Source organism: Archocentrus centrarchus, chromosome 12 (genome assembly GCF_007364275.1).
Source record: "Archocentrus centrarchus isolate MPI-CPG fArcCen1 chromosome 12, fArcCen1, whole genome shotgun sequence".
NCBI classification, from domain to species: Eukaryota; Metazoa; Chordata; class Actinopteri; order Cichliformes; family Cichlidae; genus Archocentrus; species Archocentrus centrarchus.
Genome location: NC_044357.1, coordinates 22,736,610 through 22,763,797, shown reverse-complemented (window position 1 = coordinate 22,763,797; position 27,188 = coordinate 22,736,610). Strand labels below are relative to the sequence as shown.

Below are 27,188 nucleotides of genomic sequence, written 5' to 3'. Positions count from 1 at the left end.
AATAACCTGTAGTCTGTAGTTTAACTCTGCATTTTCAGTACCACACAAAGATGCCACATTTTTGTTGCATTTAAGAAATTATAGAACTAAAATGATTTACTTTTTAGTTTTTTTACCATCAAAACGGAACACTTGTGGAGCAGATGTAAAAAATTAATATCTGTTTGTATGTGTAGGCCTACTGCTCAGGACACTTCGAATCCTTCCTGTGATTGAACTGATTGATTTCCGTCCTCCAACCTTTGAGCCCGAAATCAATCGCTGTGCATATGTTGAAGCATTTCACAACTCCTATAGCGCACCTGGGTAACAGAAGAGATAAGAGTATATAAGGAGGACTCTTTAAGTAAGCAGTCATTTGTATCCATATGTTGCAGCTGAGTATTTCAGATGATCAGCTGATTGGCAGTTTGAGCATCCAAAGAAGAGTTTTTATTGCTTTATGAACTTGAGATTCAGCAGCAGTGCAGGTGAATTTGTCACTGTGTACAGGCAGCTTTTGTCACCGTTGACGGATGGAGGACCCGCTGCAGAGAAGCGTGCTGCGCTGCAGGAGGTGTCAGGAAGGCGTCATAGACTCTGCGTGTTTAACGGTAATGGAAGCAGTTTGTTTTTTGTTTATTTTAAATTAGTGTTTCTGCACAAAATATTTCAAATATTACACATCTGGAATCCAGAGGTTCAGCTTTTGTTTTAAACAGAAGTAACAAAGGACGATGATGACTTCAGTGTACTTTGATATTGAGCCGAGTATTTATGGAGTCAGCAGTTCATCTGTGCAAGACAAGAAACTGTTCTTGTTCCAAAAATTGGAAAATTACTATTAATGCACCAAAACAAACATAAAACACAAAAAAGAGAAGAGCTCAATAAATCAAAAGGAGGTTAAATCTAACATGAACGTGGTATGGGTCAGTGAAGATTTAGATGTAGTATTATACTTACATTTTGCTGTATTACACTTCATGTTGTTGCTGAAATGATGCCAGTATATTCTGATACATAATTTACTCAAGTAAATCTTCTCAAAATGTCTTAAAATTTTTTTTTTTCTGCATCCATCTTCTTCCGCTTAGAAAATTAGTTTTGTACGTTGTCCTTTTAACTCCTTTTTACATAAAAATGATTGAAAATCATAATTTTTTTTTTGCTTTAGAACAATTTACAAAAAAGTATTTCTTCATAAACACATACTAAATGTGTGAGGTTTAAAATGTTGAATAAATATGTATCAGCTGGGCTCAGAAAGGTTACTTTGTTGTTTTTTGTTTTGTTTTGACTCCCTCAGTCAGCTGATGGTCTGTTTGTTTGGATATTTATTTTTGTGTGTGTGTGTGTGTGTGGGGGGGGGGGGGTGTGGACAATAACTGTAGCATATTTTATTATGTTTTCTGACCTTGAGGTACGTAGGGGTGGTGTGAAATTTGTGCTTTTGTATTTACCTTTTTTTCTCCAGCATTTTTGAGTGCAGGAGATATCCACGTGAAATTTTCAGGGCTGAGAAACTAATTTATGCTCTGTTTAAAAACTGCAGCCAACTCAAGTGTCAAAATCTCATTTTTGTTGAGTATGATGTCTTCTATTATCAAAACTGAACAATTTTAATATCCATATAGTTGAGTAACACAAACAAGTATTCATACCCTGGATCTTTTGTTCATTTATTTATTTTTATAATGCACTGGAGAAAACTAAAGTCCATTCTATGCGAACTTACAAATGTCCTATTGTTGGAGCCTGTGACTCCTTTGTGAGACTGTAGTCACGTGAAAGTGTTATCACAGGGTTTTATGCAGTCCTGTGAAAAACTGTGTCCATCCCATGATTCAGTAGCTTGTAGAATCACTTTTAGTATCAGAAACTTGAAGGAATTGATAAAGTCATTTAGATAAAAGTCTCTCGCATCATTGTGGACAAATTTTGACCCACTCTTTACAAAGTTGATTCAGTTCATTGAGGTCTGATTGAGTTCTGGCCCACACATATACAGAGGAGTTCATAGTAGACTTAATGACCGTAAGATGCTCAGGTCCTGTGGCTGCAAAACAAGCCCAAATCATCACCCCACCATCACAGGACTGCACAGAGTCATGTGAAAACGTTCTTTTTCATGTGTCTGATGAGCTGTTTCTAATAAACTGTCCCAGCTGTTTGTGTGTTTTTTGCCTTGAAGCAGATTCCAGCTGCAGATGAAGCCTCGGCTGATGTTTGCAGTATTTGGCACGTCAATGTTGACACGTTGCCGGAGTGGATTTTGACCTCAGTTCACCAAGTAAGTGTGTTGGACTCAGGGATAATGTGTGAACAGTTTCAGAAAGTTGTGTCTTTATGGTCTTTTTGTCTTTCTAGGCCCAGTGGACTGCAGGAAAACTGAACTGCCAGAACTGTGGGGTTCACCTGGGTGGCTTCAACTTCATAAATCGTAGTGAGTGTTCCTGCGGCACTGACACCTCCGTTCACTTATGCAAAAAATGCCTGGATTATGACCACGAGCACTCCGTCCTGATTGTTCAGCCTTTAAGGACGAGGCTTGAGAGGGGACAGGCTGGTCTGTTAACACACATGTCTCAAAATAAAGAAGAGAGGTCTGATTTTAACAGGACTGCTCTGGAAAGCTCTCAGAATAACTGTGCTGCTGCCATTCCCCACATGAGTCCTGCAGAGGCCTCACATCCACAAACTGATGGAAAAGCTCCCATAGGAGAAGGTGTCACTTGGAAGAGAGCTTTAGGTGGTTCTGATTTTCACCCTGCTGTTGGTTCTGTGAGATTGGAGACAGATGAGTCTACATTGTCACCTGTCTCATATTCTGCAAGCCAGCAGCTTCACACAGCCTCTTTTACCTGCCATTCATCTGTTTCTGAAGGTCAGCAGCTCCTGCAAACTGAGACTCCAGCTCTCCACAAGGTTTGTGATTCAGCCCTGTTTCTCAGAAGGAAATGCATCTCTGACCGTGCCTCTGAGCAGGAAGAAGAACCACTGGTATATTCCCTGTTTTTCCAGCAGATTTAAAGTATCTGTTTGTACTAAGTATTTATTGCAAACAGTCTCAACCTGCCAGCTCCCTAGAGCAAAGTCCATGCGATGTCTGATTGTGAGTGAGTAGGGAGTAGTAGAGGTAATCGGTGAATTCCCTTTGCCTCCTGTACTCACACCCTCGCTGAAACCACACTTTGTATTTCCAGTATTCAGAATACATCTGAATTTGGGAAGGGGAAGTGAGACCTCTATAGCCAACCAGTCAAGAGAGTCCCGAGGCGCGGCTAACCTCATTTTGATGCAGCAATGAATGATGTAGCCTAGCATAATCTGTGGGCAGATATATTTTTGAACTTTTATTAAGGTGTGATTAAATTAATATTAACATTCAGAATGAATCAATCAATTTTTATTTATATAGCGCTAATTCACAACAGTCATTTCAAGGAGCTTTGTACTGTAAGGTAAACCCCCAACAATATCAAGGTGGTTTTTGCCATCCTGTTGTGTTACTGGGAATTCAGCAATCATTTTCCCAGTGCTTACCATCTACCTCCAGTAATCACTCACAAGTGGTGGTAACACAACTCTGAGGACACTAAATTTCTTATCGTTTCATGAGAATAGCTGTATCATCTGTGCCACCTTTGTTCTGTTAAACTGAGTTTGCTGACTGCCCACGTTGTCTTGTTCTTGTGTTTATTTATTAGTGATATGGTCTCAACTGTTTTTTACAACCTGATAGAATAGAATAGCCCTTTTTATAGGGAATGTCAAAATAAATACTGTAACGTTGTAAACACACTTCCACAGTCGGCGATATTCACAACAAAGGTCGTCTTTATTAGCAGAAAAACGGCTGCTGTAGGCCACAGCCACGCCAACCACAACTACAACAGCGGAACAGCAACACACACACACAGGCAAGCTCTCGGTCTTTTCTCTCTCTCCATGCTGCCTTCACGAACCTCCCGAACAGTCCGAAATCCCACAACATCAACACGCTCTCTAACTAAGAGAATCGCTACAATACACTGAAATAAAAATAAATACACAATCTGTATACAACACACAAATAAAATACACAAACTGTAAAAACAGTGAATCAGACGGCAATATGCATGAGGTACAAACCCAGCAAGGGGCAACAGTTTAGCAGCTGGTGATTTGGTGGCATTTGCAGACCAGTTCATTTTTTTCTTTTAAATGTGTGTGTGTGTGTGTGTGTGTGTGTGTGTGTGAGAGAGAGAGAGAGAGAGAGAGAGAGAGAGAGAGAGAGAGAGAGAGAGAGAGAGAGAGAGAGAGAGAGAGAGAGAGAGAGCGAGAGACTATATCAGCCTCAAACGAAGTGCCAAAAACTGCAGTTTCTCTAATTGACACTTGAGGCTGGCTCAAAAAGCAGCGCAGTCTCTACAGGTTATCTTAAAATTCCCAACTTTAGAGCATTAAAGATCCATTGGGTATAAAAACATGATTTGTTGCCCCCAGCTGCATTAATGTTGAGGGTGTGTCGGCTTTATTTGACAGGCTTGCTGACACTGCAGCTGTCTGATAAGCGTCGCCTGAGTGTTTGTGTTCTTGCTTTTTGGAGCCATCCGTCAGTCCATTCATTTCGTTCTGCTTATCCAATCTAGAGTTCTGGGGTCTATCCCAGCTACTACAGGGCAAGAGGCAGGGTACACCCTGGACAGGCTGCCAATCTGTAGAAGGGCTAACACAGAAAGACAGACAACCATTCACACTCACACCTAAGGACAGTTTGGAATCACCGGTTAACCTGACCCCACTGGCTGCATATCTTTACTGACCCATTTCCCTCCACTGCTGGGAGCAAAAGAAAATCTCATGTGTTTATGTCCAGGTTGAAAGTGTGAGAGGTCCACTGCTGGATGAGGAGGTGGGGGACACGGAGGACCTCACCTGCGCCATGTGTCTGGATGTCTACCTCAGTCCACGCTGTTTGACCTGTGATCACGTCTTCTGCGAGCCTTGTCTTCGCAAGCTTGCCAGGAACAGCGGAGCAAGCGCCACCTGCCCTCTGTGCCGGACACTCATCACATCCACACACTTCCATAAAGGTTAACCCCCTCCCCCATTCATTCATCAGCTCGTTCTTTCTGATTATAATGGCAAACATTATGGATGGATCTACTCAAATGTGACGATGTGCTCTTTTTTCTTCAGAGCTTGATCAGAGAGCAAAGACCCTTTTCCCAAACCTCTACCTGGCTCGCAAGCAGAATTTCGAGACTTCCCCCTGTAAAAAATGGCCTCTGCCCGAAGGTGAGAAACTTTCTATTTGGCTAAAAAGTGTTAAGTGGTATTGCTTTATCTCCACACTTTATTTTCAGTGGGATATTTTATCTTTCCACAGCTGGTAAAGCTGTTTGTGAACAGCTAAATAACTATATACAGTCCAGAGTTTGCAAACCTAATGGGTCCAGGCACAGTATTCCTCCAGTTAAAGGTATTTAGCCTCTTATGGTGAAAGGATAACTTCCAACATTAGAGGTTGGAGAGATGGATCAGTGCTTAAAGTTTTGAAATTCTGGCATGGGACCACTTCCAATCTGACTGTAGATAAATTTGTCTTTATTCAAACTAAAAGGTTGTCATGCATGTTTTCACTGGAACTGTGTTTTGTATTAGCAAAGTAGACCTATTATATTAACTTCCAGCTCTCCATTGTTATTCTAAAGGCCTTTGCACACCAAGTTCACATGAAAAATAATGACATGAAATTCAGAATATTTCATATGCGAACTTGTCACGTGACACACACACACACACACACACACACACACACACACACACACACACACACACACACACACACACACACACACACACACACACACACACACACACTTTAACCGTGTCTAATATGAGCATCCGGCACTGGAACAGTAGATCTGACTTAAATGATGGAAAACTGAACAGAGCCATTTAAAAACTGTATGGTTTTCCTATCTGGAATTTTTCTGTTTTGTTGTTTAGGACCAATCATAAGAACCACAGACGACGACATTCCCGTCCTTCATTTTTACTTATCGGAATCGAACCCTATTGCCTACAAGGTGTGTGAGATGGGCTTCATCCTTGCATCGAGGTGTTTCCTGGTTCTGATTTTCCTCTGGTTAACCATGTGCTTCTTTTGAGACTTTGCAGGTTTAACCGTCATGTTTTTGTTTCCTTTTTAAACTGGGTAATGTGTATTTAATGGGTTCCACTTGTTGAATCACATGTCAGATGATGCACGATATCTGTGCAATTGTTGGGGAAAGTTTACAGTATTGAGTCTAGTATGATTAGAGTTAAATTATTACCTAATGACTTTAAAAATGATCAGTCTGCTTTAAAATGAGCTTCTTTCTTTTCCTTCTAACACAACGAAGGACAGAACCTCAAAACTGAGCTTCTTGTGACAGCTTCACTCAGGTCGGTCATCACATTGACTTCCTTGCTGGCAATTTGAATTTTGAACCCAATGTTCTTGAATCCAGAGGCGACCGTGCTTTGAGGTGTCACCTCAAGTTTGGCTGAAAACTCAGTTTTATGGATGAGCCTTTCTTTAGTTCACAGCACATGCTTATATGGAAGTAAAGAGTCTATAAATGAATGTAAGTACAAACTCTTGACTGTGTGTTTGTACTTTGGGGTACTTACACCTCATTAATGTGCTTTTATCCAAACTGTGAAGCACTTTGTGTTTTCAAAAGTGTTATTATAATTTGCATATTAACTATATGGTCATGTACTGTGAGCTGTCCTGATACACGGCCGATGCTACAACCTGAGGCAGAGAGACATTTCATCCATTAAATTTAATGTGTGGAAGTTAAGATGTACCTTATTAAAACCACTAATGAAGTGCAAACAGTGTGGCATTGTCACAGGAATGTTCCTGTATTCATTTGGTGATGCAGAAAATATATAAATGTTGTTCTACTTGATTCTAATGTGCTGCTAAGTCTCTTCCACACTGCTGGAATTGCAGCAGCTAGAACACAGAACACACATCAAACCTGTTAAATCAATAAAATGTTTTTCACTTGGACCAGTTCTCTTTGTATATGTTACTATGTTTCATTTATTAAGCAATTTCAGAGACATTCCCTGTCATTGCAGTGCGTTGAACAAGCCTAGAAGGACTTCAGCAGTACATCGTTATAGAAAATCGACCACAGGAGTCACAAGTTACAGTCGCAAATGCAAATCCAACGTTGCCCCAATGGTGGCGCTACACTGCTCAAGGTAGTGGCACATAACTTGGTGAAAATGATAATGGGACTGTCCTGAGGAAGTGTGCCAAATTTCATAACTTTTGACCTGACATTTCTAGGGGCTGCCTCAGGCTCCCATTGGAGAGATGCAATAGATGCAACTTTTGGAGAGATTAAATAGATGCAACTTTTTTTTAAATATGACACAAAATGAATGACTGCGCGCACAAACTCAGCAGGAAAGTGTTTAGAGAGGTCAAGGCAGGAAGCCACCCCTCGGACTTCTACAGGACCAAAAGTCTTTTTGCAGCCACAGATATCGCCATCTGGTGGCCTTCAGACAGAATGCAGGTTTAAGGCACTTCCTGTTTTCAGGAAGAATGCAACTTTGTGCCTCTAGACAAATTACTCAACAGGTGGTGCTGCACAAGTTTTCAACTGTTATTTTGTATTAAACATCTTTATTTATAAATATATTTATTCAAGTAGGTCATGCTTGATTAGAGTACAAAAACTTTTACATTAAATATTTTAAGTTTATTTTGATGCAAAAGTACTAAATATGCATAATCATATATACATTACAGTGATGCCAAAATGTATACATTATGTAAATTTTTATATAATAATTAGTATTTTTTTATATGTCACTTTGATGTTGCAGCTAGAGAGGAGTTATATTGCTTATATAATGTTGAGCAGTTGATATATAATAATATGGGAGATTTATATTTTAAATCTGCAAAATGGCACATTTAATATTTCGGGGGTTGGGGGGTGGGGGGTGGGGAGGGTGCTGCTGCCAGCCCATTCCACTTTGAACACGCCCCTGACTGATAATGATTAGGTTGATGTAAAACTGGTTCAGTTTAAATTGTAATCATCTCTTTTTTTCCTGAATGCACATAAACAGTTAATTTTCAGTCGGAGGGTGACGACTTGTTTTGCCGTTGGCTCCGTCTGTATCCTCCGCACACGTGAGCGTGGGGCGGAAGACGGAGGAGCCTCCCTGTCGGCCTTCAGGAGGGGCTGAAGGTGACTCTCCTCTCGGCTGGGATGCGGAGGGAGCTGCTGTGGGATCTTTTCTGATCCTGCTCCGGGGATTAGTCACGCACTGTTGCGGGGGGGCTTTAAGCATTAGGGGTGAAAAATAAAAAGAAGAAGAAAAAGAAGCCCTCACCCAGCATCGTCTGCGCGCATCGTCTTCGTCTCCACAGAGGACACAGCAGCCAAAAGAGAGGGTATCCCTCGCTGCGTCTGGCTCGGCTCCGGTCGTGGGTGTGCATGCATGTGTTCTGCACCGTACGGGCGGAAAAAGCGCCCAAGGTCCACAGGGAGCATCTTTCCCCTCGGTAAAGGGGCGCAGACGGAGGCGGAGCGCCGAGAGAGCACGGAGGGGGCCGTGGACGACAGCAGGATGGTGGGTACTGCAATAAGGATCATAATCATGTCTGTTAATGATTGACATGAGCTCAGCTCTGCACCAAAGGACAGATTCGTGTATGTTGCCGGATAAATCCGACTTTATCAAGTGCAGGTGCAGCTGCAGTGGCGCAAAACAAAAAAGCCTTGCAACGAGCCGCTTTCAGGCTGCATTTATTCTATTTGAAAATACATCCAGTCATGTCATGTGGTTCCTGATGGTATGATGTTTGTGTTCTTTAAGACTGTGCAGGAATTCAACACCCTCGTAGCGCTGTACCGGGAGCAGGTCATATCCGTCGGGGAGATCTCCGCCGACTGTCCGTCTCTGCGGGCTCAAATGCACCACACGCGGTCTAAAGGGTGCTCCATGGCCCGGGCTGCGCACCAGGACCTCGCCGTCATCTCTGTTTCGGGGTACGAGCAAAGTTTGGTATATACAGTCGTAAAATATTAACACCTACTCTCTCTTTAGTGACAGATTTTAGCGGTAGATAATCCTACCATATGAAACCACATATATATATTTTTTTATTATTTTCTTTATTAAAGTACAGATGCTACATACAACTCCAGGGTTTCCTTCAGCATTGAGTATTTTAGCTGAACAATTACAACTCATGAATCAACTTTGAGCAGAAAAGCTAACAGTTATTGCAAAGTGATGTATAAGCCTTAGAAAATAGATGTCAAAATAAATGCATATGATTGAACCAGCTTGATTTTTAAAAAAATTGCAACATTAAACTTTAGTTGTTGGTCTGAACAAACATAAAAATAATTCTTAGCAAAGATGAGGATAAACAGTTTAACTGAACACGTTTGGATAAAAAAAAAAGGTGTCAGAGAAGGCTGTTGTGTCCATCTGCCAGGGCTGCGGGGGTGCATACGATTAAAGAGGCTGCTATAAACCCATGTATGGAAGACAATAATGCAGTGTGATAGGTTTGTGAAGTGTCCTCAACCCGATTGTTGCACAGAAACAGTAAACTAGTGGAAAAACAGGCTGAAACGACAGCTGTGACGCTGTCTGCACATTCCCTGCCTCTGTGTCTGATTGTATCTCTCCGTGTCTCTTCTCCTCTCCTTAATGCGGCAGTCCGGAGGACGGGGAGATCCATCCCGAGATCTGTCGGCTCTTCATTCAGCTGCAGTGCTGCCTGGAGATGTTCATAACGGAGATGCTCAAGTCCATGTGCCTGCTGGGGGTGCTGCAGCTACACAGAAAAAGTACAGTCACAGGAATGAGCACGCAGGGTGATGATGATGCTGCATTACTAAATAAAAATAAAAGCCTGTTTCAAAATTGTAGCTTACTGTGGGCAGGTCTGATCATTAAAAAGTGTCATATTTAAAATTCAGTCTTACTAACAATTGATTTGTACTTTTCACTTTCAGATTACAAGCATATCATTATTATTTTAACCACTTTCAAGTATGCAGCTACCATGAATATCATGCTTTTATTTATTTGAGCTGTGTTTATTTACAGGAGTAATACTGTATCTGCTCAGTAAAACACAGTAAAAATCAGCTTGATGAGACACAGACTTTATAGCCTGAAATTTAGTGCAGGTCATTTAAAATCCAAAAATGACCTGAGTGGATGTTTCTGGTACAACTTACTACTGTTTCCAGTGTGTGTGCAGGAGAAATGCAAACAGCTTCATTATTAAGTCTTGTTGGAGTTTTGAGCTGTAGCCAGGCAGAGACGCAGCCTCTTGTTTTCCAGTATTTTCACATTTCGTGCTCATGGCTCAGTCACACCGGAGCAGAAATAGGACGGCAACCTCCTTGCAGCTAGTAAATTATCAGGTGGTTGCCCGGTGATTGCCTTTAAATTTTTTCGTTTTTGACGACCAGTTGCAAGTAGCTGCAGCGATCAGCTGGTCCTCCAGAGGTTGAGCATGCAGGATCCTCAACTTCTGGGTGACCTCTTTCGATCACACAGGTCACAGAATTTCTCTTTCAGATCAATGAATTTCTGTCTAGACTCTGAATTTAAGTAGTTGATGTGAATTTCTGTGTGGCAGCAGAATTGTTTTTTGTTTTTTTTGTGGATTTATTTTGGTTAACAGCTGTATTCTCACAAACAGATTTATTTAATTGAGAGCTTGACAAGAAATTCAATCAATAACTGACAGCAGGCTGATTCCATCTTGTTGCTAATTTATCACTGTCTTGAGGCACAAAATTCACAACTGACAGTGAGCAGTATTTTCTTGTAGTCTGTCATTTATTTTTAATTTAAAATAATGCAGATTTCAAACCCCATCAATTGTATATACAGAAGTCCAATTTGCTTCTTAATATCTCATTAGCGCTGCTTAATTTGGACACCCAGTATTTGTTGAATACTGGTTTGGTTTGCTCAGAGGTATTAAAATTAATTATGCTCCACATCAGTCAAATCAGCCAAAGGCATAAAGCAATAATATACCATGTACTATTATATACATAAACATCACAACCTTCCCATTTTAGATTGTAATGGAGTCATTCTGTGTTGGTACAGCAGGGGGCAGCAGAGCGCAGGGTTCATTTTCATTACATTTTAAAAACATAATTTAAAGAAAAATGTTGACTTTTTAAAAACATTTCCAGTCAACAAAGCTGAAGCATTTCCTTCACTTTTACAGGAATTTAATTCCTAAGTGAACGTGTAGATGCTGAATGCTGAAGCACCAGAATTTCTTGTTTTATTGCCTAAAATCATGAATAGCTTTACAAATGTGTTTTTAGTCCATGAGGTTTCTTTGTTGAGCACTGCTGTCTGTGCAGGAACAGACTCAGAGCCGAGGGTGGATTTCAGGCTGGATGAGAGCTCAGATGTTCCCATCCTGGAGGACCGATCCTCCTCTCCCATCGACTTTCCTCAGGAGCAGTGGCTGGTGGGAAATGATATTGAAAATATAGAGAGGTACGCTCACTGCACCTGCAGTTTTCTGTCCACTCTGAAAAAGTTTCACCAGCATGAATTCTTATTTTGTGCAGAATAATTTAACCTGCTCATAAAACGCTGCTCATTCTTTGTGTGTAGAGATATGCGAGAGATGCGAAACCTACTCAGCAAACTCAGGGAGACGATGCCATTGCCTCTGAAAAATCAAGGTATGTCATTTTTGTAATGAGTAAAAAACAAAAAGCAGAAAAGTCTTTGTGACTCAAAGTTTTGCTGAGCAGCAAAATGTTTAAGAGCTGTGCACAAACTTATATTTGCTGCAAGTCTTTGAAGGATTATGGTTGGAATATAGTTTTTTCCTGAACATCTAATTGTTTCGATCATCTAGCTGTTGATTTGAGATGAAGAGTAATTTGGAGGTAGTCCTCCTCCTTCATTATTCCATCCACTTTGTGTAGCAATGTCACTGACAGCAAAACAGCCCAGAACATGATGCTACCACCAACATGCTTGACAGTTGGTACAGTGTTCTTAGGTTTGAAAGCCTCAACTTTACTCCTCCAATCTTTGTCTCAGTTGAACATAAAAGTTTTCTCCAGAAGGCATTCGGCTCGGCCGTGTGAGCGCCTGCAAATTTCACTGAAGCTTGAAGGTGTCGAGTTTTGGAGCAGGGGCTTCTTTCTTGGTTGGCACCCTCTCAGTCCGTGGTGATGTAAAACTGGCTTCACTGTGGACAGTGACGCTGGTGTTCCAAAAGATTCCAGTTCATGGTAGGCTTGAGGCTTGGTGGTTCCTGAACAGCCTAAACAAGTTCCTCTCATCTGAGGGTGACAGTTTGGGTCTTCTTTCAGACTTTGGCAAATATGTTACCCTTCTGAATAACTTGTACTTACATACAGTTGTTTGAACTGATGATCTTGGAATCTGCAGTTGTTTAGAAATGGCTCTAGGAGACCTTCCCAACTTGTGTAACTCTACAATTCTCCTTCTTAGATCTTCACTGAATTCCATGGACTTTCCCATTGTTATGAGTATGGGTCAATCCAGTGGGTGCTCTCAAACAAATCTTTTTATGCTGGCAACGAGAAACTACCAGCTGTAGTCGATCATGATCACGAACAAGAAGTTAATAGGCCTTGGCTTTGTCAAGTTAAAGGACACTGAGATTCTTCAGGAGCACCACTTAAAAGATCTAAGTGAGTGTTTGCATTTATTTGAGCCTGTGTGGATTAGAGAAAATCCAAAAATAAATTCAAATCTGTGCACCCAACTGATGAGGTTTTGTAAACATCTGAACACGACTATATCTGGAAATGGAACAACTAACAGTGAACGTGGGAAGTGTCCTATAACACCACGTATAATGAGGTCCTGAGATGCCTTCCCAGGTGATTTAACCGCCATTCAAACCTTGAACCATATGACCTGATCAGCTTCCTATCATCCTTTTGGATGAGAGGGAAACCAAAAAAGAAGCCTTCAACTCAAGTGCTAGACCTGCCAAACAGGAAAAAATAAATAAAATATACATTTAGAACATAGACCTCACTGCTTGATATTTATGGGTGAAGTAAAGCGGTTAGGCGACCTCTGACACTGGCCTTTCTCTGATGGAAACAGGACGACATGTTTGTTTGTTGCAGATGACAGCAGCTTACTGAACCTGACTCCTCACCCGCTGATCAGACAGAGGAAGAGGCGCTTCCCTGGACTCTGCTGCATGGTGTCTGGCTGAGAGCGTGACAGGAAAGGACTTTAATTTTAGTTTGTTTTATTCAATAATGTCTATTTATTTAGAGATGCTTTAATATTGTTTAATTCCACGCTTTTTTTTTAACCAATATCTAAAATTGTAATCTTGTAGTATCTGTTACCAGATTCTATTTGTCTCTGTCATCTTGATATTTACTGTTTCAGACTTCTCAGCTCACGTGTTCAGGCAGCTTTGGTGCCTGAGGTTTCAGGATTGATTTTTCAAATGTATCTTATTAAGACATTTATCTTGTAGGCTGTATATACCTGAGAGCTGGTAGGCTGACAGTCGGTAATATAACCTGCTATTCTCAGATTCAGGTTCCATCTGGTTGGGCTTTAAATGCTGAGATACTTTTCTGGTTCTTTTCAAAGGTGCTATTGTCGACACACAGAACCACTGTCGTTTTAGAGCACCAGCATGTCCAGATAAAACAAATGTGCCCACCGTCAGCCACACCCTGCTCCATTTGGATTTTTTTTTTTTTTTAACAACCAGCAAGTGTTGAAAACAAACCGAACATCCATAGATGAACTAAAATGAACCGGAGTAATGTTACTTCACTTCACCTCTCTCTCCTCTGCTCTGTGTTCCTGTTTCACCAAGACAGAGCAGAGCAGACGCACACACGGTGCAACAGAGAGCAGAGGAGAAACAAAAGAGATATCATAGATTAGGGAAATATCATGAATAAAATATAAATATAGCACAGGATATGAACCCTGATCACCCAGGTGAAAGTCCTCTGGTTGACTTAGCTGACCAGTGGTCAAGAGTGTACTAGTTTACACCAGTCTCCTACAAAGACCCACGATTGGCCAAAGTCATCATTGGATAGATTTTCCAAAGCCTGAAAACAGAGCCCAGAGGAGAAAGTTTGTTATGGATGGTCTTTTTATTGTCTACCAAAGCTTAAAAATGAGAAATCTTAGATTTTTGTCATTTTCTTCCCAGTCTTTATGTTTTTACATAATGAAAGCTAACAGATGTACATATTCAGGCTATGCACAGGCAAAGTCCGTTTTCAGCTATCTCTGTGTGCTTGTGTCAGGCCGCCATGTTTGAATGTGTCACAGTGTGAGACTGGTGAGTCTCTGAATACCTGCGTGGTGTACAATTCATCTACAGTTTCACGGTGCATAAACATAACTGGCTCCTATGATATTTGCATTTCTCTTACTATACGAACTAAAGGATTTAGAATTTATTCAGCAATGTGTTTGTAGGCTTCAATCAGCTTTATACCAGGAAAGAATGAGCTGTTCAGCACTTCACCTGAACTTTGCCTTTTAGGTGTCATCAGCCTTTTTGTTTTTGGTTTTTCCTGAAATTTATACATGATGACGCTGATGTTGTATTTCCGAATGAGATCTAGCCGCACCCCCCTGGGTAGAGTTACCGATACTAGACACTATAAGAATCATGACAACGTGTCACTCTCATTTTAAAGAAAATCCATCTATCTTTCTATTTTCTGACCCTTACCCGGGTTTGGGTCACAGGGGCAGAGATGCCCAGACCTCCCTCTCCTTGGCCACCTCCTTTAGCTCTTCCAAGGGGACACTCAGGCATTCTCAAGCCAGAGAAGAGAGATAATCACTCCAACATGTCCTGGGTCTGCCCCTGGGCATACAATACTTCACCTATGAGGTGTCCAGGAAGCATCCTGGTTAGATCCCCAAACCACCTCAGCTGGCTCCTTTGGATGATGAGGAGCAGCGGGGCTACTCCCAAATTATTGAGCTCATCGCCCTCTCTCTAAGTACAGACACTCTTTTGGAGGAGGCTCATTTCCACCGCTTGTATTCATAATCTCATTTTTTCAACCACAGCTCGTGACCGTAGGCGAGCGTAGGACCGATCGGTAAATTGAAAACTTTGCTTTCATGCTCAGCTCTCTGTTCACCACAACAGACGGTGACAAAGAAATGCATCTTAAAATTAAAAAACAAAGTAAAAGCTAATTATTTTTTACATTTTCCTGCTTCATTGTAGTAAAACGGCAAGAGCACTGAATCCAGTTTTGCATAAAGAATTATTTCTTCTAATATCCTGAAAAAAATAGCATTTCATAATTTTCCTACCTGTTGCTCGAATAAGCTGTCGAGGATGTATTTCATTCAGTCTTCTGGGCTGTAATGCACACTGAAGCCTCTAGGGGGCTTAAAGAATAGTTTTGACAGAAACAAAATATTAAAAAAGACACACAAAACTCACCTGAATTCTAGTAGAGCCGTTTCCCTCACTGAATGTAAGTGTCACGTGTGTTGTAGTTTAGTGTTTGTGCTGTTTGTTACTTTAATGTAATATTGGTGGTGTTTAAACTGTGGAATGCTTTGTTTTATTTTCTTCGGGCATGTATTTGACATGTGTGTAGTTACTGTGTCCAGCAATGTAGAGAACCACAGCTAAACCTATGTACAGCTAATAGGACATTTTATAATATGAATAAAGTTTTATATACAAGATGTTTTTTTATATTATTGTGTTTAACCTAAGCAGGTTTAAATATTTTGGGTAGCAGATTAATTTGCTTTCTTTCTATGAATGAGATAATGGGGTGGGAAATATCGCTCCATGTTTTTGCATTAGTGACAGAGCTGGAGTCTGGATGTTCTTAGCCTAATGGAAGAAAATACATGTGATTAGAGGATTAAACATAGTAACACAGTAAACCGATTATCCATATTTTATCAATGTAATACACCAGTAAAGATTTTATGATGCCATATGCCACTAGACAGTGCCACATCCCCCTCTCTCTCTGTTTGGCTCTGCTGCTGGGATGTGATTGGGCTGGCTCTCTTTGCTTCCAGCCTGTGGGACTGCAGTATTTTGGCTAATTTACTGAAGACTCGGTCATGCTGCCATCTGTACTATCCCTGCATCAGTGCTGCCTTGTAGCCAGAGAGGACGTCTTAAGGTTGGCTGTGAAAAACACGGTGGAAAGTAAAGATAACAGGTGGGGGAACCACCATAGGCCCACAGGGTGGAGGGACGACCAGCTGTCACATGGTGAGAGGTGGAGTGCACCCTGGACAGGTCACAGGGCTCCACACTTTAATGAAGAAAATGAGCAGTGATATGTAGGCAGGATCAGAATAAACTGACATATAACTGCCTAACTGGACTGACCCGTGACCACAGTCTGAACAGTCGGAGGGCGCTAGATGCTCCTGCAAGCACAGCTAATTAATGGTTAGAGAGCAGAATTTATGGTTCCATCAGTTACAGCAAAACGGCCCCAGACCATCACAGTACCACCACCATGTTTGACTGTTGGTCTGATGTTCTCTTTATGGAACGCTGTGTTCATTTTACACCTGATGTAACAGTATTTAAACCTTCCAGAAAGTTAAACTTGTGTCTTGGGGATCATCGAAATGTTTTTTGGCAAATCTGAGACGAGCCTTTGTGCTCTTTTTGCTCAGCAGTGGTTTTCACCTTGTAGCCATTTTTGCCCAATCTCTTTCTTATTGTTGAATCATGAACGCTGAACTGAGACAGGTGAGGCCTGCAGTTACTGCAATTACTTTTTCACACAGGGTGGGGTAGGTTTGGAGAGCTTTTTCTCTTTAATAAATGAAATGATCATTTAAAAACTGCATTTTGTATTTACTCAGGTTATCTTTGTCTAATGTGCAAAACAAAGAAAAAGAAAGAAATCAGGAAGGTTGCAGATACTTTTTAACAGCACTGTGATAATTTGCAGTGATAATGATCTTAGCTTGGGTCACGGGGTAGTTGGAGGCTGTCCCAACTGACACCGGGCGAGAGGCGTGGACGTCATGGAAAGGTCATCAATCAACTGCAAGAGAGAGAGAGAGGCGACCTACGACCAATTCGGACACACCATTTACCAAATATAGGTTTCTCTGGAATGTGGGACAAAATGAAAGTACCTGAAAGAAACCCACAGTGGCAACGGGCAACTGCAAACTCCACAATGAAAGGCCAACGCTGCACCGCCACGCAGTCTGAAAACAGCACACAAGAAGAAAGTATTTACTTGCATGCTGACAATTTTCTCAGTCAATTCAATCTTTTTTTTTTCAGTTATATCAAAAAATTCACTCCACATGCTTAAATTGTTTACCCCAATTTCATCCATGAAACTACAAGGACACAGTAGAGCATTCAGTACCTCTGCAAACTTTGTGCTGCCTCTGACTGAGGGATTTACTAATTGTAGTGAATCAGAGTTCTCCAATCATTCAGCTAAAGTTGCATAAAGTTTTGTTTTTGCGTTTTCGTTTCTCTTGTAGTGTTGCACAAGAATTGTGTTTGCTGCCAGATTGTGAAAACACTTGGACAACTAAAGAAAGCATAGAAAGCGTTGTCCTCCCCCTCGCTATTTGTATCTGTCAAGTCTCAAGCACCCAACATCTGGTTTATGTCTCAGCAGCTGGGAAACTCCAGAGCTTTTTACTTCCCGTAACGAGGAGGGACGGGAGGGTTATATGTGAACTTCATGTGCTCTGATTATTGTGGTTATTTTTTAATTTTTTTTAAGTAGTTTAATGTTTTTGGACTCTGATTGGTCAAAGTAAGTTGAGCAGGTTTCCAAGAGAAATCCCAGTGGGGGAGGCTTTATATTCCCGCTCTCCTCGGAGTCAGATTCAGCTCTGCCTGCAGTGCAGAGATCGTTTACTTCACTTTGCCCAGATATTCAGCCAAACAGATTAAGTGCAGAATTGCATCTGCTGGAGAGGACGTCAGTACATGTGGTGAGTTGAGTTTTCTCCATGCTTATAATTTGATATGCCTGCTTAAACTACTTTTATTGTTTTTACTCCATTCAAAGTTATGCTATCTTTATGCAATGTCTTTAATTCCTTATGCAAACCACTGTGTATAAAGAAAAATGTTTTTCATATGCCTTAAAAAGTATTTTTGTCCAAATGCAAAGCACCACATATGCTATTTATCTAAATGAATAAAAGAAGATAGCTTTTAATCATGCGCTGGGAATCACATCATCTTCAGTGGAGGTGAAACCACTTTGAGTTCCCATGATGGATCCCTCCAGCAGCATGGTCCTGCTGCTGCTCCTCAGCTGCATATCAGCCGGTCTGGCCTGTTTCTGTGACCGATACCCCTGGAGCTCCTGGTCTGCCTGCACCAGCACCTGCAGTCATGGCACACAAGTAAGAAGGAGGTGAGACACCACAGACCCTCTGTGCCACCATACACAGCACAGATGGTGAAGCCAAAATAGACACAAGGTGATAAAAATGTCTGATGCCAAACAAATTCAGGTGAGATGCAGTATCGACATTACAGAGTTTCATATGCAATACTTTATAATATAACGCAGATGAAGTGACACAGACAGGTGGTCACGTTTTGAAGTATTGACTTTTTTTTTTTTTTGCAAACAAACTTGTAAAAGCCAAAGTAATTGTGCAATAGTGTAATCAAAAATGAATCCCTTCAGCTGCTGTGATGAAACACAGATGATGCCCACAGATGTTGTACCTAAAAGAGGTTTGCAAACTTTTTTGCAGGGAGTTTCAGTATGATGACTATTTCTTTAAGAGCAGCTGCCATCAGCTGTGTGCGGGGTATGACCAGAGAGCTTGCAACCAGCACGCCTGTCCAATCAACTGCCTCCTGACAGAGTTCGGGCCGTGGTCCGACTGCTCGCCCTGTGCCAAGAAACAGGCAAGGAACTCAGTCACACTGCAAAACAGTGACACTCCTCTGAACTTCACATTTTTCTTGCAGAGACCACTGATAAGGTGGTGGTAGTATGTTGTGCATTGAGACTTGAAGAGTCTAAAAAAACAGCTTTATTATTGTCCCTAAATGCACTGGACAAAAAATGAAGGAAGAGCTCACAGATAGAAAATATTACAATAATTTGCAGATCTTCATGAGAGCTCTGAAATATCCTAGAACAGTCAAAGGTGCTGCGGCCCACCAGAAAATGGTTGAGTGAATTGTCATTATGAACTGGTGACTCCATAATCCATCCATCCATCCATTTGTTCCTGCTTACCTGGGGCCAGGTTGAGGGGCCAGCAGCCTAAACAGAGAAGCCCACAGCTCCCTCTCCACAGCCCCCTCCTCCAGCTCATCCAGGGGGACCGCTGGGCGTTCCCAGGCCAGTTGAGAGATATACACTATGGAGAAATTTTACATGGCTTCATAAACCAAAAAAATCTGTTAATTTGAGAGTTAGGCTTGAGAGATGGAGGAACAGATTAGCTTATCATGGAGGAACCTTCCTCTATCTTGTGTTATTGGCACAGTTTCGGACCCGGTCTGTCCAGAGGCCGGCTCAGTTTGGTGGATCCGACTGCAGCCCTGAGTTGACAGAGGAGAGGCCGTGCTATCCCGCCACGGAGTGCAGGATCGCATCCGTCGACTGCAGAGACGACTTCAAGTGTGATAATGGTTGGTGGCGTTTTTACATAAATTATCTCTTTACATAAATAATATGTTGTACGGTAACAGAAACAACTGCACATTCTTCCTGCTGCAGGGCGCTGCATTAACTCAACACTAACATGCAACAGGCAGAACGACTGTGGAGATAACTCTGACGAGAGGGAGTGCGGTGACATCACAGTCGTGTGTCCAGTAGAGAAGAGAGTGGCTCCGGGGGCTGACCTGGTGGGAAATGGGTAAGCTAAAGGTCAAAAGGTCGCAGTTGAGATCCTAACTAATGTCAGTCCTCTTGCATTCCTCTCTCCTGTGTTCATGAATTACTTTCCTCCTGAGCGTCCAGGTAAACAGATAATTACTGGAGGATTTCTGGGATTCTTGTTGTGAATGAGGCTGCAACGCTGTTGCAAAGATAAACTGTTGTTCATACATAAATATAGAAACATATAATATTTTAAAATGTCATTGATGAATAAAAACCTTAAAAGCAACCATTCAAATGTTCATAATAACTGGAATTATCACAAAAACATTGCAAGCACATAATAAATCCAAACATAAATATGTAGATATCGGCCCGTGGATGCACTTCTAGACGTTAATGCATATTCTTGCTTATATGACTTTTGCATGATTTATTATTTTGAAGGTTTGATATCCTAGCTGAGGAGCCCAGGGGAGCAGTGCTGGACAACATGTTCATGGGAGGAACCTGCACCATCGAGAGGCCTCCAAGCACGTTACTCTACCACCGGGTTCCTTACAACTTTAAGAGTTTGAAGATTAAGGTAGATATAGTTATTGCAGTCTTGTATTCACAAAGGTTACACAATTAGTCAAGAAAGTGTTAACAAAGCCGTTTTACTTGTGTCACTAAAGTGGGAACAAAAGAGTCAAATCCTACCAAACTGCTACTTAATGCAAACCTGCAGCAGCCTGATCAAGCTAACAGAAGCAGAGATTAATAATAACTAATGATTAAAGTATAAACAGAGTAAAAAGAGGTGAATGAAAAGAAACACTCATCATGGGAACACCCCCCCCCCAAGCAGCCTAGGCCTATTGCAGCATAACTAAGGGAGGGTTCAGGGTCACCTGATCCAGCCCTAACTATAAGCTTTATCATAAAGGAAAATGAGAGAAAACGTGCCTCAAAACCCATTTCCTGCTGTTGCACATGATTAAAATGAAAGCTGAAATTCATAGTAAAACATATCACACTGTTTTGTCAGTGTGATTTCATTTATGCAAATGTCAGTTGCATAAATGAAACGAAGCAAAACTGATGTTTTAACAACATAAGGTTAATAATCAGGCTATTTTTTTTTATCCATTTAGTAATAGAACAATGCTATCTGCTGTCTCTTTGAAACTACTGCCATTATTATTAGAGTTTCTTTTAACACGTGTAGTTGTGGTTGTTTAGGTCGGAGTGCCAGAGGACTTCAGCACTGAGCCTAAGCAGCTGCACACTGAGCCCATCGATTTTCAGACATCCAGCTCATCGTCTGGTCCCAGCGGTCAATCTAGAGGCTTGTTTTTCTTTCCAATCTTTTTCTTCTCTTCTTCATCTAGCTCACATTCCAGCTCTAAAAGGGAAGCTTTTGAAGCTTCAAAGAAAAAGGTGAGTCAGGCAAACACAGTGCCCACAAACACGCACACGTGAACTTTTCCTCCTCGTCGTTTTCTTCTTATTATTTATTTCCTGTATTTTCCTCTGTAGGACTCCAAGTTTATCAGAGTGCACCAAGTCCTTCCCGTGTCAACATTCAAGGTTCGGGACCCAGGGGACCTCGTCCTGTCACTGCCTTTCCTTCAGTTCCTCCACGCTCTTCCTCTTGACTACAACTACGCCCTCTACAGGGAAATCTTCCAGCGCTTCGGGACACACTACTACAGCTCAGGGTCTCTGGGCGGCCACTATGACCTGCTGTACCAGTACAGCCGAGAGGAGCTCAAGAGTTCAGGTACAACAGCACAGCCTGGTGGACAAAGTGGAAAATGCCACCCTGGGCAGCATTCACTCACCATAGTTTAACCCTTGGGTGCAACACAAAGTAACAACAGGTGTACTGGAGAGGCATTGCAGGTAGAAGCAATAGACCACTGCTCTCTTTGTCCCACCTGACTTTTTTTTTTTTTTTTAGTTTTTGCTTTTTGCTAGTGTTCTTGTCATTATTGTTAGCTTGTTGTCCGTTCCTTCATTTCTGCATTTATTGCTCTCTTTTCTTTTCTATTTGACAGGTGAAACTGTGGAGAACGTGATAAACTGTGTGGGCCAACAGACCTTCTTTACTGTAATCCTCTACACCCAATACAGCCGTGAAAATCGATGCAACAACAACAGGATGACTGAGAAATATGAAGGTAACCGTATTTCTGTCCTGCTGACTCAAAGGAGAACTTTGAATTTGTTACTACTGTGCTGTCCTCTTTACTCATTCCCTGCACATTTCTTTTGTCCAGGCTCATACATTAAGGCAGCAGAGAAGTCTTTCTCAATGGTTAAAGGAGGTCGAGCCAGAGAGGCAGCAGCTCTGGCCTGGGAAAGGCAGGGTGCTGCTCCGGACAAGATATCCTTCAAGAACTGGGCCAAGTCTGTTCTCGAAAACCCCGCTGTTGTCGACTACGAGGTTAACTCTAGAGTTCTTCACTCAAGCATCACAGAAATGCCCATCTAGAAAAAACTCTTGCACTTATATATGAGTGGGTTTTGTCCAGCTTCTTCCCCTCATAGATCTGGTTCAGGGAATTCCTTGCGCTGCCACAAAGAGGAGGCACCTGAGGAAGGCCCTGCAGCAGTACCTGGAGGAGTTTGATCCATGCAAGTGCGCTCCTTGTCCCAACAACGGCAGGCCAGTTCTGTCGGGCACAGAATGCAAGTGTGTTTGCCAGACTGGCACCTACGGCACCAACTGTGAAATCCGGGCTCCCGACTACACTTCAGGTATCGTTGGTGCTCGGCCGGTTTAAGTTATGGCAACATTGTTGCTGGGCAATGAGCAGAGTAGATAATGCAGGTGTGGGCTCTGGAAATAAATTTAAAGTTTTTGTTGTGCCTCAGAGTTATTAAGAAAGTTTGCTCTCCCTGTGCTAATGTTGGTTTCCTCCAACAGTCCATTTAGGTTAAGTTACTTTAATTGGTGAAACTAAATTGGCTGAAGTTCTGAGGTGGAGAAAGTGAAGATTTTTCAGTAATACTGCAGGAGCTGCTAACAAGGCTCAAAACATTTAGTTTAGATGACGCACTGATTCTGATCCGGTTCTAGTAATATCCACACTGCTGTGTTATATCCACAGAGGTGGTGGATGGTTTGTGGAGCTGCTGGGGGGCGTGGAGCAGCTGCGGAGCCTCCATGAAGAGACATCGGACGAGGCGGTGCAATAACCCCGCCCCCCTCAGAGGAGGCCAGCCCTGCAGTGGTCCAGACAGACAGGAGGAGGCCTGTCACATCTCCATCTTTGCAAAGTACTATGAACCATAACGTTTAATATATGTACACTCATTTTATTTTTCAGTATATTATGTATATTGACGCTCTGATTTGTGTTTCTCGTTCAGACAGGAGACCTGCGACAACGACGAAGACTTCACGATAGGCTGGAGGGACGAGCTGCCGCCCGGTGTGCAGGGGTGTCTGCGGCCAAAGAGCCCCGATAACAGCTTCCTCAGGGTAAATCGGGCTGACATGTATCAGATAATATATACTTTACCTCCAGACCTCCAGCTGTTGCTCCACAGAGGGAGACACCGAGGTGCTCCCAGGCCAGCCAAGAGATCCCGGGTCTGCTCCGGGATCTTTTCCCAGTTTAACGCCTCACATAAGGAGGCATAAAGAGGCTAATCAGATGTCCAGACTGCCTCAGCTGGCTCCTTTCAGTGTGGAGGAGCAGCTGCTCTACTCTGAGCCCTGAACCTACAGAAACAGAACGATAAACTTTCTCTTAAAAACATTAACATAAATGAAGCCAACTCAAAGGATTACATTGTATCTGTGTTATTCTTCTTCACTTATTTCATTAATAAAATCAGTGTTGCAGAGTTCCTACAACAGTAAAATGTTACATTGTGCTACAGTCACACAGCAAAGAATGTAATGTGCACAAAAACCCTGCAATGAAAGAGAGAAGACCAGGAAAAAGAAGGAAGGAGGTTTATATTTAGATTATTCATAATTTTTCTTTCATTCATCAGAAAGCAAAGCAGTATTATAACTTTGGTGAGGATGAAGAGTTTGAGTGTTTCACTGGGTTTGAGGTGGAGGGCTTTCAGTACATCAACTGCCTTCCTGATGGAACCTGGAGTCAACCGAGTGGGAGATGCATCAGTAAGTCTGTTTTCCTGTTACACCAGTGCACACTTATCTTAGTGATTCACCACAGCATCTCCATTTTTAATCCTTCTTAACACAAGAAACTGTGAGGAGCATCTCGAGGTTTAGCTGCACCTATTTAATTTAATTTTAATTTAATTTTTTATTTATTTGGGACAATGCACATTAATAAAACAATCAATACTTAGTACAGATTGTAAATGAGCCAGATTATAGCATATTTGCTAATTTGCATCTGTAGTCCCTGACCTCTGTGTCCTCCTGTAACCTGTAGGGAGGATTTGCCTTCCTCCTGACATACCTGATGATACGAGTCTGTCCCCCAGCAAGGAGGAGTACAGAGTGGGTGAAGTGGTACGTTTGAATTGCAATGAGGAGGGCCTGGAGCCGCTGCCACGAGGCTCCTACAAGTGCGGTGACAAACTCACCTGGGAGCCTCAGATACCTGCTGAGCTACGCTGCACTAACGGTAAACTGCACCACTGAGAAAATAATGAAGCGGCTGGTTTGAGTTTCTGAAATTTGATGTGGAATCAGGAAGAGCATATCCAATGCTTTTTGTGCAGGTGTGTTATTCATTTGGTAGAAGTCTGATTGGCTGGAGATCCCTCTAAGGGTTATACCACCATCCAGTCCGAGTAGGTGGTTATGGCCTGTTTTGGTCAATAAAATAGCGTGCACACTATTTGTGCACCTCTGGAGAGGTGCGCAAATCTCACTCCTCATTTGAAGTGCTGCCTTTGGGTCTGGAAACTTTGGATTCCTCTGCTGAAAACTGGTGGGAGTGTGCTCAGCTGCACATGGCAAAACTGAGAGAACAGTGCATGTCCGGGGTGTTAAACAAACAACACTGTAAAAGCCACACAGCCCACTTTGATTTTAAGTGGGCCAGACTGGTAAAATTATTGCCTGATAAGCTATATAACAAGCACCAAATTATTTCCCCTGTTTTCAGATATGTCTCAAGATAAAGAACTGCAGTTTCAACAATATCTCTGAGTTTTTGTCAGGACGGTTGTGGCCCCCGGGCTGTATGTTTGACACCGCCGGTGTAAGTGGTCAGGACGGGAATGTCTAAAAACAGCAGCAGCACTGTAAGCTGTCTGAACAGCAGATTGGCCGTAATTAAAGGTTTTTGAGTTTTATGGGTCTGTTCTCAGAATCTTTGAATCTCAGTTCTCAGATGACAGCGGCTGCTCAGGTAAATCTGGTATATTTATGTCTTATGAGGTCCATTTGCATGCAGTGTCCCAAGTAAACAAAGAAATAAAATAAAATGATCCTTGTATAGCCTTCTGAGTAGTATAATCAGTTATCAATAATCATATGAAATAAAACTGGTTTCTGCTGTTTCTGTGTATGTGCTGTGTGTAGAGGAACCATTTGTTCCTGATACTCAGTGTGGTCCAGGACAGAAGCTACAGAACTCTCGCTGTGTCTGCGTCCCGCGGGAGAGCTGCCTGTGAGTTTCTGTGATTGCATCAGCCTTTAATCCATGGTTAATCTTTAGATCTTGTTATTTTTTAATGATAATCCCTTTTATTTTTTATTTTTCCCACAAATTCAGATACATAAAAATTCTCGTTTCGTGTGTGTGTGTGTTCAGTTCACAGCCAGAGAATCTCTGCATCCTGAACGTAGACATCGGCGTCACTGTGCCAATGTCGCTCTGCTCCTTCCACGCCGGTCTATGCCACCGCGATCCGCTCTTCTTCGTCAACCACGGCGCGTGTGATGCGGGCGATTTGGCTAAACTGGAATGGGCCACGTTTAGGGCCAACATGTCCTCTAAGAGCTCTGTTCAGGAGGCCTGTGATCTTGACACCTGTTACGAGTGGGAGACCTGCTCTGGTGAGTTTCTTCTAATGAGGCGTTCAGTTTAAAAGCACATTAAAGCTTCAAGAGCTCAAATAAGTGGCCTAACATTAACTCACGTCTGTCCCCAGTGTTTAAGAAGTGTGAGTGCAGACCCGCTCGGGAGTGCCCCAAAGTGAAAAACCACATGTTCTGCATAAAGCTGACCAGGCTCCAGAGGACTCGCAGCATGGACCTTTGTTCTATGGCTGCACTCAAGTGTTCTAAGTATGCGTTTGAAATTCTCAGTGAAGGTGAATGTCAGCCGTGATGATCCTGCCTTATACTCCACAGCTGGATTCACCGCACTCTTCATGTTAGAACAGCATTCAACACACACACATAGTTTTAGACCTTATTGTGCGCCACAGCTAAGACATTATAGACAATAACACAAAAGAGTAATGCGTGTGCAACCATAATTAGACTCAACAAATTTGTTACAGAGTTGCAACTTTTATGACATATTTGGATACTAAATAACAAATGAGGCCTTTTTCTTTTAAAATCAAATCTGACCAACATGTGAAGGAGGAAGCAGCAGTCTGTCAGTCAAGTCTGAATCTGGGTATTTTTATACTTAGCAAACATGTTTCATGTGTAAAAATAAAAATATAAAATTGCAGCGTTGTTTGTTTTTATTTTGACTGTAGCGCTTTTTTTTTTTATTCTGTATCTACACTAACTAGCCACTTTATTCTGTACACCTGTTCAAATGCCCATTAATGCAAATATCAGTCAATCAGCCAATCAATCATCGGGCAGCAACTTAATACATTTAGGCATGTAGACATACAGAAGTTCAAACCGAGCATCAGAATGGGGAAGAAAGTTGATTTAAGTGACTTTGAATGTGGCGTGTTTGTTGGTGCCAGGCAGGCTGGTCTGAGTATTTCACAAACTGGGATTTTCCCACACAGTCATCGCTGTGGTTTAATTAGCTTGGTCTGAAAAGGAGAAAATATGAAGTGAATAACATGCCAGAGGTCAGAGGAGGATGGCCAGACTGCTTTGTCTCAACATTTCAGGCTGCTTGTGGTGGTGCAGGGGTGTGGGGGACATTTTCTTGGCCCACTTTGGGTCCCTTAGTACCATCTGAGCATCATTTAAATAACACAGCCTGCCTGAATACTGTTGCTGGCCATCTCCATCCCTTTATGACCACAGTCTACCCATCTTCTGATGACTGCTTCCAGTATAAAGCCCCATATCACGAAGCGCAAATCATCTCAAACTGGTTTCTGGAATATGCCTCCACAGTCACCAGAGATCATCGAGTAGTTAAACAGGTGTACCTAATGAAGTTGTTGGTGAGTGCATATAATATATAG

At 42.0% G+C, this 27,188-nt stretch overlaps 2 protein-coding genes across 5 annotated transcripts; both read left to right on the top strand.

Annotated features, from left to right (window-relative positions):
• Positions 1-371: 371 nt before the first annotated feature.
• Positions 372-7,001, top strand: LOC115789585 (E3 ubiquitin-protein ligase RNF180-like). Of its 2 annotated transcripts, none has more exons than XM_030743062.1 (6): positions 372-593; positions 2,177-2,272; positions 2,350-2,907; positions 4,841-5,057; positions 5,164-5,262; positions 5,977-7,001. In XM_030743062.1, the coding sequence occupies exons 1-6, from the start codon at positions 516-518 to the stop codon at positions 6,135-6,137; spliced, it is 1,209 nt and encodes a 402-aa protein (XP_030598922.1). In that variant the 5' UTR covers positions 372-515; the 3' UTR covers positions 6,138-7,001. The 2 variants fall into 2 exon arrangements, with proteins under 2 accessions (XP_030598922.1, XP_030598921.1); XM_030743061.1 differs by having other exon boundaries at positions 2,174-2,272.
• A 1,161-nt stretch (positions 7,002-8,162) lies between these two features.
• On the top strand, positions 8,163-26,482 carry c6.2 (complement component 6, duplicate 2). 3 transcript variants are annotated; one of them, XM_030742757.1, is made up of 21 exons: positions 8,163-8,622; positions 8,869-9,041; positions 9,724-9,881; positions 11,406-11,544; positions 18,312-18,437; positions 18,787-18,943; positions 19,534-19,678; positions 19,767-19,908; positions 20,319-20,457; positions 21,096-21,293; positions 21,393-21,636; positions 21,914-22,036; positions 22,136-22,302; positions 22,391-22,616; positions 22,970-23,138; positions 23,232-23,343; positions 23,865-23,997; positions 24,278-24,472; positions 25,378-25,465; positions 25,610-25,854; positions 25,950-26,482. In XM_030742757.1, exons 1-21 carry the CDS (start codon positions 8,491-8,493, stop codon positions 26,126-26,128), a joined length of 3,390 nt encoding a protein of 1,129 aa, XP_030598617.1. In that variant the 5' UTR covers positions 8,163-8,490; the 3' UTR covers positions 26,129-26,482. The 3 variants fall into 3 exon arrangements, with proteins under 3 accessions (XP_030598617.1, XP_030598616.1, XP_030598615.1); XM_030742756.1 differs by lacking the exons at positions 8,163-8,622; positions 8,869-9,041; positions 9,724-9,881; positions 11,406-11,544 and adding an exon at positions 17,743-18,006 and having other exon boundaries at positions 18,266-18,437; positions 18,823-18,943; XM_030742755.1 differs by lacking the exons at positions 8,163-8,622; positions 8,869-9,041; positions 9,724-9,881; positions 11,406-11,544 and adding an exon at positions 17,743-18,006 and having other exon boundaries at positions 18,266-18,437.
• The last annotated feature ends 706 nt before the right edge of the window (positions 26,483-27,188 follow it).